Source organism: Cucurbita maxima, unplaced genomic scaffold (genome assembly GCF_002738345.1).
Source record: "Cucurbita maxima cultivar Rimu unplaced genomic scaffold, Cmax_1.0 Cma_Scf00006, whole genome shotgun sequence".
Lineage (NCBI taxonomy): Eukaryota > Viridiplantae > Streptophyta > Magnoliopsida > Cucurbitales > Cucurbitaceae > Cucurbita > Cucurbita maxima.
In genome coordinates, this window is record NW_019272022.1 from 1,582,758 (window position 1) to 1,595,993 (window position 13,236).

The following is a 13,236-nucleotide window of genomic DNA, read 5'->3' on the forward strand; positions in this document are numbered from 1 at the left end:
TTTTTTTTTTTTTTTTTTTTTTTTTTTTTTTTTTTTTTTTTTTTTTTTTTTTTTTTTTTTTTGACAACAGAAAAGAAAATAAATCGTTATTTAAAATAATCTTTTATTCTAAAAAAAAATCTTTAAAATTTATATTAATATAACTATACAATTATAATATATTTTATTTTATTTCTTTTAAAAATGATAATATTTATTTATTTATTTATTGTCATCGTGTATTTATTTGTACTAAAATATCTATTAATTGATTAATTAATTAAATTTCTATTTTTTTTACATAGAGGTATTTTTTTTTGTTTTCGTTCATTTATCAGAAATTTAAATGAAAATGAATAAAAATATTTTTTTTTAATTTTCGAACATTAAATTTTTTTAGAAAAATAATTATATAAAAAAGAAACTATAATTCTTGTATATATATATTTTTGTTGTTGTTAGTATCGTCTATTAGATATGAAGTAGTGGTTAGTTAAATTTGTGATGGAATTAACATGAAAGCTCAGTTGTTGGAATAAGAAAACTAACACCACACCACCAAAATAGTAACGCTTAGCCTTTCAAATGACTTAGGAAGCACAGAGATATGATGGTGTACAGAGCTTCGTTAGATGTATGCATTCAGAAGCAGGGAAGAAGAAGAAGATCCAGCAGGGGCGGGCAGTACGGTATATTATTATACACACAGTTGGAAGTTATTTTAGTATTTGTACCCAGCTTCGTACAGGCTCTCCGAGGCCAACCCGTTGCCGCTCCCACCGCCGTACTTCCCCAGAGTGGCCTCCGAGTTCGCCTTGCACCTAACCAAGAACGCTTCTTGAGCTTTCCCAACGTTCTCCTTCTTCCCACTCCATATCTTCAGCGTACTTTGCTGCAGTGCTCGCCCAAATGAGAAGGAAAGGGTCCATGGCTTCAACACTTGCAATTTGTTAATGGCATTCAGGTTCAGTGTCGCTTCTTCTTCGCTTTGTCCTCCCGACAGGAACACGATCCCTGGGACGGCGGCTGGGACGGTTCGAAGAAGTGCAGCTACTGTGTATTCTGCCACTACCTCTGGAGCTACCTGTTTTTGCATAACATCATCATCTTTAATTCAAGATATAAGTGTGTTTGAATATTCAAGATGAACAAGGTAGGGAGAAGTATTATGACCTTTGGGCTAGCGGAGCCAGGGGTGACCATATTGGGCTTGAGGAGGGTCCCTTCAAGAAGCACATGGTGGTCACTCAGAGCCTTGTAAACCGCAGCCAGCACAATCTCAGTAGCAGCAGCACACTTCTTGATATCATGAGTACCATCAGTGAGGATTTCAGGCTCTACAATAGGAACCAACCCATTCTCCTGACAGATAATGGCATAACGAGCCAAGCCCTGAGCGTTCTGTTGGATAGACAACTCAGAGGGCTCAGAAGCACCAATCTTGAGAACAGCACGCCACTTGGCAAAGCGAGCGCCGGCTTTGTAGAACTGTTGGCACCGAGCTCCAAGGGAGTCGAAGCCTTGGGTTGTGGTCTCGCCGTTGGTGCCAGCCAACTCGACAGTGCCCTTGTCAACTTTGATGCCTGGAATTACATTGTTCTCTTGAAGCACTTCCACGAACGGCTTCCCATCTGATGTCTTTTGGTAAAGAGTCTCTTCGAAGAGGATTACACCTGAGAGATAAGAGAGAGCATTGGGAGAGGTAAAGAGAAGCTCACGAAGGGCTTGGCGGTTGGACTCCACGTTCTCAACGCTTATGCTTGCCAGCCGCTTTCCTATTGTGCCAGTGCTCTCATCAGCAGCTAATATGCCCTTCCCTGGTGATGCAATGTACTTGGCATTCTTAATCAGCTCCTCTGCACAAAAATAAACACGGGAACTTTTTAGAACACATCACAACACTATATACATATAGAGAGAGAGGGAGAGGGAGAGAGAGGTACCTGCATACTTTCCAACAAAGGCAGACATGGTTAAAGGTGGAGGAGGGGGGAAGGTTCTGAATCTGATAAGAAGAAGGCTTCAATCTATATAGATAAGCATTGTTCATGGAATATAGTGGCAGAATCAGAGCCCATGCAAGTACACGTGTCACAAAGTTAGCCTAAAGGGGGTTATCGAGGTTGGATAGAAGAATGAGTGATGGCTTTCCAAGACAAGTGGCAAGTGGCAAGTGGCAACTCATCCCCTCGATTATCCATCCCCCATACTAGAACAATACTAAAAAATCCTGTTGGTTTGTATCCTTTCGATGGTCCTCATCTATTTCTTCCTTCAGCCGCACTTCTAAACAAAGTTGTTTTTTGGATTTTACCTCTCTCCATACCCATACTCTTCCTTCCATCTTTTTGTCTCTGAGCGAAGAGGCCATACTGATGTACCTACTCATAACATCCAACACAAAAATATGTGTGCCCCTAATAATCATTCAAAATAATATCTAAAATTATATGTAACGGTACAAAACAATCAGCCACATCTCTCTAAAAAATGATTTCCATGGAAATGTCTATGTAGTAAACGTCTCTCTCTAGATATAGTAAATATATTGCAAGGCATGCATAACATATCAAAAGGAAACTACACAGCCAAAGAATAAGAAGAATAGTAATAGTAGTAATAATAACAATAATATAATAAGGGGCGGCGTTTGTTTCCATATATAAGGCACTTATGAGTCAAAATTTTTTCTTTCTAAACACCTCGTGAAGCGCATTCATATAATAACCACATTATTTTGAGGTAAGATCATCTCTCTCCACAATTAACGACTAGGTATGATTCGGGTGTGTTGTGGGAGTATTATTACTTGAGAGAACGATTACTGTGGAGAGGCCTCACTTCTTCATCATCGTCGGTTCCAAAATATCGATCCCCAAACTCACCCATACCAGGCACCACACGAAAATCTTCATTCAGACCAATCTCAATTTCAGAGGTCACTATCTTTATTCTTGGAAAACGTTTGCACACCACATGAACGCCTTGAGGTGCCTAGAGTGAGGAAGAAAGGGACGATTCAATAAGAAAAAAACAGAGAGAAAATATGCTCCTGTAGAAATGAACTTCACGAACACTCGTAAACTTACGGATATGAGATTGAGAAATATAATATTAGGCTCTGGAACGCCCTTGCTTATGAGCAAAGAAATAGCTTGCACCGCTGAATACCCTGAAGAAACGTCGAGACTATCAGACCTACTCACAACCAGCCAATTCATGTCACTGATCACATGAGAGTGACCAATGGCCATGACAAAGCTTAAAAATCATATATTTGACAATTTATAGAGTATGAGTTAATATCACAGAACAGCTAACCTGTGCCTAGGATGGGATCCAATAGTAATACATGTCTATTGGAGATATCAGAGGGTAGTTTTTCATAAATTAACTGCACAACGTCAAAACCTGTCAATATATGCATGCACTTGGGAACAAAACCAAAGAAGACGCGAAAACAAGAGCATACCTGTTGACCATTGTCGCCTTCCCTATGAATGAGAATCTTTCCAATTTTGATGCCTTTACAGCATGCCCGCAGAGCATTTTCCATACTCTCACCACTGAAATCAGTTTAAAGTACTCAACAATGTAACTTATAAGGATCAAGATAAAAACGCAATATCTACACAGATTAGAGACAACTCTTTGGAGTACCGAAACAAACATTTTGGTACGCAAATAATATAAGAAAAACGTCTGATATTCAAAAAGAATTGGGATTTACGTCTAACCTCCTGATGACAGATACACCACATAACCTCTTGCAGAAATCAACACCACTGTACACAGATCCTGTGTCCACACCAAAAACTTTCAAGTTTTAGCGGCAATGAACTTATTCCACAATGTATGTAAATAAAATGGATAACATCACATCTCAAAAAGAGAACAAACCCAAATGAAGACAGTTGAGTTACTATTAAGCATGCTGCATCATCATTGTGCTCAATGCATATCTTAGTGAGAAAGTTACAACATAGGAATATCTGCATGCAGATCAATCGATTATGATTTCTAGGTAAAGCAAGCAAGGATTTGGTTATTTATATGGACGGATGAGTTGTCAAATTCATTTAACAAAATATAATTCGTTGTCCCTACCCAAATACCAACGTTCATGCAGAGAAGAAAACCATGACTGTACTAAAAGTTAAGAATGAAGCTTTAGAAAGATCCCCTTTTTCATCCACAAAAAAGTCAGAAGTAACAACAGCATAGATGCCAGTAGCAAAAATGTAAATCATTCAGACTTAAAAAAATCAAAAGGCATTTAAATTTGACAGAAAAAGCATACAGTTCAAAAATATGAGCAAAAAAGGACAGCAACTAAATGCATAGATACTCATCCTTCAACTGATTGATACATGAACATTTTACACCATAAGCCATAATCATAAATACATTAGCAAAACACGTTAACTGGCTTACCAGTTGGAGTTGTCACCTGCTTCTCTGTAAATGGTAAATGTCCCAGACCATGTTCAACAACCTACATCAAGCGTCAGGAAGTCATGACAAGAAAAAAGAAAAAAACAGAAACTTCTGGGACAATTTCTATAAGAAAAGTTAAAACACTGATAGAATAAAAGTTTCTACAGGCACAAAACTTACCAAACGAATCAACCGGTCGGCATAAAACACAAAATCATGCTTTGTGGTTTTAGCATCTCGTATTAATGTATGCATTCCTCGTATCTGGAAGAAAAGAAAAAGAACCAGTAATAATCCCCAACAAAAACGCACAGTATGTTTTGCATTCTTCAGGTAAATAGCAAAACACACAGTAGGCAAGTCTATATACCTGGAAGGTAGACTGGATAACATATAAATTAGGGTATATTTTACAAAGATCATGCTGACCAAGCTTCGTGCGAATATGTTGTACAATCAAATCAATGGCAACATGATTGTCACCCCCTCTGGGAATGATGATATCAGCATACTTCTTTGTTGGAAGTATGAAGTCATCAAATGCAGGCTTTACAAATTTTGAATACTGCATCAACAAGACAGCTTAAACATTATTATTATATTAAAAAAAAAAAAAAGGAAAAAAGGGAGAAAAACATGATTGAAAAACAACTAAAGGATTTAAAAAGATTCATTTATAAAATCACGTTGTACTGAAAGTAAAATGTGCGGGAAAAATATAATTGGGATATACATAGCATAAAAAAATAAAAATGACATAGCATAATACTAAACATCAGTGAATATTTGATGGTACAAACTACTAACCTGATCGAGTACTGCAGCTATGTCTCTAGCCTTCTCCACAGTATCACGCTTAATCCTTCTCGCTAAACGAACATCAGCATCTGCACTGAAAAGTTTAAAATGTGAAGCAATTATTCAACTTAGTAGGTTAAACGTTTACCCAAATTTTGAAAGTGCCATAGAAAAATGTCTGGTTTATTAAACAAAAAAGAGGTATTGAAAATAATTGAAAGGAAGCTGAAGCATTTGAAAACCTTTTAAAATTCAGAAATATGTTCGGTAGAAAAATTCTTTAAATGCTTGAAAAATATAATGATTTTACTTGCACCCATAGTTTGAAAATTTAAGACATTTAAATGAAGAAAGTTTAATAGTTGGTTAATTTCTGTACTATCCATTTAGTTAGATCTATTTGTAAACTTCAAAATTTTAAATTATATCCACAAAGAATTTATCTATTATTCTAAGTTACTTTATTTTATCGAATTCATTTAATTAAAGAAACAGAAACAATAACTAAAAGAAAGAAAATAAAATTTGAAAACAAAGAACCTCCATTTTCTGGAATTGAATCTGAAAACTATTGTCACAATTTCCATAAACCTTTCCGATGCATATTCTTTGTAATCATTGTATTTGAAGCAGCTTAACATATTAGAAAACCCTTCTCAAACCGCGAACTAGAGTGAAGCCTTATCACCTCAATGCTAATGAGAATGGAGATATTTTTATCTCACCTACCACCTCCACTCAAACACAGACCACAAAGGATAAGAACAGTCGTAGAGAGAAGAAATTGGCTTCATTTTCAAATCGGATAGTCTCAAGAGTTCATAATTTTATAACCTAGAATAATATCAACACCATTCACAAGTAGAGACAATGACAAAGGACCTCTATGACTTTATTTTCAGATCCAAAAAGTCTCATAAGCTAATAAATTTCATTTCATGGAAAAATAGAAACAGTACATTTGAAAAGTAAGGACATAGCATAGAGACCTGTATCAACAAATATCTTCATATTCATCAGTTCTCGTACACGAGGGTCATGGAAAACGAGAATTCCTTCCAAAATGATAACATCTGCAGGGTTAACCTGCAAATGAGAATTAGACAGTTATTGTGTCTGTAGAACAAAAAATTAAAAAGGAAATAATGATGCCATGAATCTATGCTGGATTTATTTGTGAGTACCACAATAAGATATTAACTAGACAATGTAATGAAGGTGAAATAGAAAATCTTCCATGAAATCAAACACCTCCCTCCCCATCATAAATCATATACCGATGACACCTTGGCTTTCATTTTTCAATAAATTCAATAAAGCTTATATAAAAACAATCAATCTTTTAGAGGTGTAAACTATCCATTCAAGAATTCATCGATTTATAACTTTTACCCGTTAAATAGGTCTCTTTACTACAAAATTTCATGTACTTTACCTCCCAGATCAAACTCAAGTTATCAAAACCCGAACAGAGTAGAAGAGCAGAATCAAATTCATTGTACAGTCATGTCTTAGTATCCTAAAGATACATCACGGCACCTTGAGAATCTATTTGCATGAAAGTAATGTCACATCAGAATCTAGAAAGAGAATTTTCAGTATGACTAATTCCTATGCTCCACATAGAATGTAAAAAATCTAGAAGTCATACTGAAAATTCTAATTGGCATACCCTTCTTGGTGGAAAAACGTTATTTTTGTAACTCTTGAAGTCATATTTTGGAATATCTACAGGCTCCCCATGCCTCAATTTCTCCATCGAACTTAAAAGTTCCTCTGTGTCAAATGCATCTGATACAAGAAATTTTACATCAGAAAGAAGCATTCCATCTCCCACACCAACCCAGAACACAACTACAATATGTACCAAACTCATGCAGTATATATAACCTCTCCAATAGATGGTCCTTCAGACTATTATTAAGATGACATGCCTATAATTAACCATTAATAATTAGATCCTCCAATTAAGAGTACAACTTAGAAAACAATAATATTCAAGCTTTTCAAAGGGTAAAACCTATAAATATCTCTAAATATTGCATCAACTATATGATTCACAACTGTCATATTAATGCAACTAGAAAGTTCAAAATTTTTGTGAATTTGTAAATCTGTATTTTTAAGCCTGAATTGGAGCCTTTATTAGCCCAAAATGTTGACGGGAATAACCAGTTACCACAACCTAATAGATTTCATCACATGCCAAAAGGATAAAAATCCAATGTATAAGATTATTCTCTTACTCATAGAAATTGACCAGAAAACTAGCAAATCAGAAACCAAAAGAATAACATGGTAGTATAGAGAGGGCAGTCATAGGAATTGCGGAAAATAGATGACCGACAAGGAAGATGCAAAATGGTTAAACAAACATTTAATAATTTCCAATGAAGAATATGCCATCAGAGAAATATTAGTATCAAGATATATTTGGAACTATTCAATGGTGAAATACGAAAGGAATTATTCGATTATTCTAAGATATGAATTATTAACTGAAACATTAAATTAAACTTACTAGGATGGTCAAAGTTGTATTCATGGACTTGTGCAAGTTCCTCGGAAGTTAAATAATGATAGAAGGAATCCTATGAGACCAGCATATAATATCAATATCAGTGTCAGAAGCTCATCAGATTTAAATCCTCACTTGTGATTCTCTTCCATGCTCCAAAGAACCGGAGTGGCAAAAGGTGGAGGTAGATTAAGTTTTAAAATTCTATAAATAAGGCACTTATATATATAGGAGGGTCGTGAGAATTCAGATTAATTCCAAGCAGTTGATGTTCTCAAATCTCCTGTTTAGTGGCTCAGTGTTCAAGTTAAAGTTAAACATAATACTTCAAATGATTTATCACCGGTAAATGAAATTTGCTTCGGGAAAAGCTACCTGGTTTACAAGTACGACTCGCTGATCATGAAGTTGATGAATGATCATATCACAAACGGTTGTCTTTCCAGAGGTCGCACCACCCGCAACCCCTTCAAAGATAAAGAAGATATGTGAGCCATACACATAGAAGATAAAAGAGACCCATTAGTTTGAGTGTGTTCGGAAAACACAAAGTTAGGGAATACACAAAGAATGTCATAAATGATACTAATTAAATTATAATAAAATAGAAGACTGGAAATCTTCTAGAACTGACTGCCACACCCACCAACCAACAACATAAGAAAATTATAATAATAATAATAATAATAATAAAGGTGACTTGATTCGTTTGACCAGACCTTCGACCCCATTTTGAGTTGTGTCAATCAGTTAACAACGGGAAAAGGTGAAAGAAAAAAAAATGAGAATGAAGAAGAATAAAATTTGTTCACATATCATGTAATCTTAGCTATAAAGCGTGAAATGATTGAAGTCACTTCAAAAAAGGCAAAGATTAAAGTCACTTTTGTCAACTATTTTGATGCAGAATGATAACCATGCATTACAATATTACGCATCGTTACAGTTACCATCTAAAGAAATTTAGGACAAACGTCACTTTCTTCTTAAATAAACGTCAGTTTCATGCAACTTTCATCTACTCCAAGAAAATAAAATCAAGCATGTAATGCATGAAATACTTGCCTATGACGAAGGGTTGTTTTTGAAAATTTTCAGTTCCTGACATCAAGTTCTTCGTATGACCATTTTGTTGCTTCAAACTATCCATATAAAGCCCAGAAAAATGCACGCCTGATGAGGCCTCTAGTAAATCAGCAACTGAAGCAGAGCCCATGCCCAGGATCGTAACTAGCAATCAGTGTTCCTGATTTAAAGAGGAAAACCATTTAGCATATCTTCAACAGCATGAAGCCATTCATAAATCATTTCCTTTACAGCCAACAAGATAAGCACATACAGACCAAAAAAACCTCCCCTCTGCATGACATAGTCTTAAGAGCCAAAAACATAATAAAATCAATCTGAGCACAAATGGCCTCAAGAGAACTAAACACCACAACACTATATTATCCCCATTATTTCATAGATCCACACCACCTGCATTAACTGGGTATTTTCTACTCTCATCAATTTCATTGAAAACTTATGTACAATTGTTTTCCTTATACCATAAGGAAAATAAGAAGCGTTAAAAATTTATCACAGAGGCTTTTATTTAACCATTTCAGTAAATTTAGAGCCGCCTGCAACTTAGCAAACTACTTTTATTGAACACTTAACAGCCAGCATAAGCTCTGTACCATATGATATATTAACGAATTCCAACCAAGCAAAACACCATACACAAACAGCATCCGATTCACACAATTGACATAAAATCCAACCTCAATCACATTTCTCATCCGTACAGCAGCAGAATTACAGTCCTAAACAACACAGATCAACAGAACCGCAGTACAGCAATTACAACAAACACACACAGAAAGCGGATTCAGATTCTTCGACAGTGAAATCAACAGAAAGTGGAGAAATCCGCATTAACCCAACTCTATCCACCAATCCGCAAAAGAAAACGAACGAATCGAGATCATAAATAAACAAAAGACAGCCAGCAATAATAATAAAAAAAAAAAAAAGCTTCAAAGTAACGCTACATACCTGTACGATTACGCAGCAGATCCAATCGAAATCCCGCGGCGATCAGGTAACGTATGCAAATTCCTTTCTTAAAAAAGAAAAAAATATAGTATTTAATACTATAATGGATTAAAGAAACAAAAACTGAGATTCAAAGATTCAGTCAAATTAATCAGGAAAGTAAAGCAAAGAAACCAAATGCAGTTGAGTCCGAACGCACCGACGTGAAATTGCTTAGAAAGTGAGAAACAAAGGAGGAAGAAGAGGAGAGAGAGAGAGAGAGAGAGTGGAGAGAGAAAGAAAATGAAGGTTCTTGGCTCTGATACAGACGTTTGGATTGGCAGTATATATATAGTGGTGCCGGAGATAGAGGAGACGGAGACCTTGAATCCGATTCCATTTGGTGGGCCCGATATCCGGTGCTTCCCGTTTTTATTAAAAAAATTATTAATATTTTCGACAAAAATTTATAGTGACACCATATTTATTCTTAAATTATCGAGCTGTTGTAATATAGCTGTCGTTCTTGTCTAATATATATATATTTTTAAATATATTTGATATTAAAATCTTTAATAGTGTACGGGACCAATTCAAAATTTTAGGTTGATGACTCGAGCAATCTGAATAGAGTTTACAAGCTAAGTCAACTCAACTCAGCCTTCTATTTTCAAGTTAGTTGGGTTGGTGATTCGAGCAACCCTAATACAATTCACAACGCAACCCAATATAAAAATGGTTTGGTTGAATTGGGTTGTCGGATTTTTTTTTTTAATGGTTAAAAAATCATATTTCGTAATTAAAATCTTATAAAATTTAAATATCAAATATTTACAAGTCACACTATATTATTAATATTGGTTACAAGCATGATATATTCGTAATCTTTATAATTCTCTTAAAAGTATGATAGGGTGAATTGAGTTGACCTAAAAAAAATGTCAACGAGCAACTAAATCGAGAAGAATTTTATTCAAAAATTGTTCGAGTTGGGATAGTCTTCGATTATTGAGTAATATAAATATGTCTATTAACAAATTTTAAAAAATAATATAATGAAATAATGGAATCTCGTTCATTAATTAAATAAATATTTAAGAACAAAAATTACCCTTCCTACATTTAATTTATTGATTGTATGGTTTTTTAATAAAGAATTGTTTTTATATTTTTAATAATATTGTAGATCTTACATCATCCTTGAAAGCTGTTGACTCAATTAATTAAATAATAATAATTAATTAATTAATGTATAAAATTTTGAGGAAATTGTAATAATAAAGTGAACAATATAATATAAGCCAAAACAATGAATGGTAGTGCGGTCGGGCGGTAATGCTGTCGTACGGCGGTGCTGTGGAAAAACTTAGCAAAAATTACGATTCCAGCGTGGCACTGACTCGGCTGTGGGCCCACCGCTTTTTTAGGAGATTGATTGCCATTGATTTCTGTATCATAATATTCTGTAATTTCTTTATAAAAAAAAGGAAATTTTTGCTTTTCCCAATAAATGGTTGTTCAAGTTGTTTTTTTAATCTATTTTTATTTTAAATTATTTAAAAAATTAGTTATATCAATAACTAAAATTACCGATATCAAATATTTTTAATCTTCGTAATAATTATCCAAAAATGATTGTTTAAGTTTTAGGAAGGCTTTGAAGTTCTGAACGATTCTCTTACATGTCATAGATCCTATTGAAGTCTGGAAGTTGTTCACTAGGTTGGTTCCAGCACTGCAAATTCCTAGATGGTGAATTTCATCTTGGATGAACCAACTTTTCTGTTGTCATACGTTTTAGTGAGCTTGCATAGCCACAACAGTGAACATCATGTATCATGGGTTGAGTAATGTCCTCGTTATATCTCATAGGACAATATGACATTTGGTTGAACACATATGTGTAAGATTAACTAGCGACCTTTCCACATGAAAACTCATACAACCAACATCTGAGGGAGCGCCCTCGTGTGCGTGTCAGCTACTCGATCTACACATGTGGTCCCTCTCCCCTCTTAAGGCATGTTTACATTACATTGAGCTTGCTCATGGGACCTTAAACTGTTCTACAAATTGTGGCAACCATTTTGGTTCTTTATCGTAGCTTTAAAATTCTTGAACTTTACAAAAGTTTTTGACTTATGTTATCGGAAGTAAACCCAACTCATGGGACTATAGTCGCCAGTAAATAGTAAAAAAATAAATTCTCCCACCCAAAGATTTAGTTTTCATTGGTCGACATAAATCAACGTGAATCAATTCTATGACAATTTGAAACAATAAGAAAGGACTTCCTAGTTTGCTTGTAGTAAATGCATTCTTCCCCTAAACTAATTGAGTAAATTTTTGTAATCGGAAAACCATATATTTATCCCTCGATAGTTCCATATTCATATGAAGATGTCTACATCATAAATGTCATAACGTTAAGTTATCTTTTGTGCTAGCAGTAAGGAAAAAGTGTTCCATGTTAGAAACATCTTATTTGAAATCATGACAATTTGAACTTTCCAGCCTAATTTCTTATTTGTAATGATACACGTGTTGTCATCAATAAAACAGAATGTCTTTTGGTCATCAATGGTTCAACTCTCTATAAACTATACCGCACAAATCGAACATTATCCAATAGTTGTACTTTATCATGACTTTTTTCAAATTTTCTCTATGTTTTTTTCTTCAACTTGTCTGATTCTTGTATTGTCAAGTTGCACCTTAATTCATTGTCTCTCATTGAACTCATGAAATAAAGATTTCGTGTCTACATATGGCTCGAGCATCCGCTATCAACAAACCATAAATCACTTTATTTTGGGATAATTTCAATATACGCCATGTAACACCATATTGATTGGAGGAAGGAAAGAGTGCCAGCGAGGACACTGGCCCCAAAGGGGGGTGGATTGTGATGTCCCACATTGGTTGAGGAGGAGAACATACCCCCATTTATAAGGGAGTGGAAATCTTCCCTTAGCAGACGCGGTTTAAAACCTTGAAGGGAAGCTCGAAAGGAAAAGTCCAAAGAGGACAATCTGTTAGCGGTGGATCTGGATCGTTACAAATGGTATCAGAGCCAGACACCGAACGATGTGTCAGCCTTCTCTCTATGTGGATTTGGGGGTGGTAGGTTTATATGCTCATATCCTCTGCAAATGTAACATTGAATGTCATTCCTGATCTTAACTTCACTCATTCAACTGCTTTTGTCCATCCTTTCTCCCTCGATCCACAAAATCCTCCTCATTTACAACCTCGACTTGCTAAACGATCACTCTCTTTAGTTGGTGGCTATATTCTTCCCTCTAAGTGTCTTTTCTTATTTTTTTATGATCTATTGATTCTTGACTCATGAGATTGAAGTGAGCCCATTCACGTCTCATAGCTTCTGCGATCGAAGCAACGACTTCATTTGATGCTCCACTACTCATATTTCTCACTATTAAAAACTGGTATGAGCTATGAAAAAAAAAAAAAAAAAAAAAAAT

General features: G+C 34.9%; 2 protein-coding genes across 5 annotated transcripts; both read right to left on the reverse strand.

Annotated features, from left to right (window-relative positions):
* Positions 1-511: 511 nt before the first annotated feature.
* On the reverse strand, positions 512-2,402 carry LOC111480614 (fructose-bisphosphate aldolase, cytoplasmic isozyme 1). Its single transcript, XM_023125756.1, has 3 exons — positions 1,923-2,402; positions 1,153-1,835; positions 512-1,063 (listed from the first exon to the last, which is right to left on the reverse strand). Exons 1-3 carry the CDS (start codon positions 1,948-1,950, stop codon positions 701-703), a joined length of 1,074 nt encoding a protein of 357 aa, XP_022981524.1. The 5' UTR covers positions 1,951-2,402; the 3' UTR covers positions 512-700.
* A 180-nt stretch (positions 2,403-2,582) lies between these two features.
* On the reverse strand, positions 2,583-10,083 carry LOC111480567 (uridine kinase-like protein 3). Of its 4 annotated transcripts, XM_023125686.1 has the most exons (16): positions 9,972-10,083; positions 9,773-9,839; positions 8,798-8,978; positions 8,108-8,199; positions 7,736-7,805; positions 6,887-7,005; positions 6,204-6,300; positions 5,224-5,303; positions 4,787-4,981; positions 4,597-4,680; positions 4,414-4,474; positions 3,717-3,777; positions 3,452-3,545; positions 3,301-3,373; positions 3,069-3,151; positions 2,583-2,973 (listed from the first exon to the last, which is right to left on the reverse strand). In XM_023125686.1, exons 3-16 carry the CDS (start codon positions 8,946-8,948, stop codon positions 2,785-2,787), a joined length of 1,449 nt encoding a protein of 482 aa, XP_022981454.1. In that variant the 5' UTR covers positions 8,949-8,978; positions 9,773-9,839; positions 9,972-10,083; the 3' UTR covers positions 2,583-2,784. The 4 variants fall into 4 exon arrangements, with proteins under 4 accessions (XP_022981454.1, XP_022981451.1, XP_022981453.1 ...); XM_023125683.1 differs by having other exon boundaries at positions 3,301-3,545; XM_023125685.1 differs by having other exon boundaries at positions 3,301-3,545; positions 9,773-9,835; positions 9,972-10,079.
* Positions 10,084-13,236: the final 3,153 nt, after the last annotated feature.

Coding starts and splice junctions, on each gene's coding strand:
- LOC111480614 (XM_023125756.1), bottom strand. CDS start 1,950: ATGTCTGCCTTTGTTGGAAAGTATGCAG. Junction 1,836..1,922: donor CTTTGTTGGAAAGTATGCAG/GTACCTCTCTCT, acceptor ATTTTTGTGCAG/AGGAGCTGATTAAGAATGCC. Junction 1,064..1,152: donor CTGGCTCCGCTAGCCCAAAG/GTCATAATACTT, acceptor ATGCAAAAACAG/GTAGCTCCAGAGGTAGTGGC.
- LOC111480567 (XM_023125683.1), bottom strand. CDS start 8,948: ATGGGCTCTGCTTCAGTTGCTGATTTACTAGAGGCCTCATCAGGCGTG. Junction 7,806..8,107: donor GAGTCGTACTTGTAAACCAG/GTAGCTTTTCCC, acceptor CTGGTCTCATAG/GATTCCTTCTATCATTATTT. Junction 3,546..3,716: donor GGTGTATCTGTCATCAGGAG/GTTAGACGTAAA, acceptor AACTGATTTCAG/TGGTGAGAGTATGGAAAATG.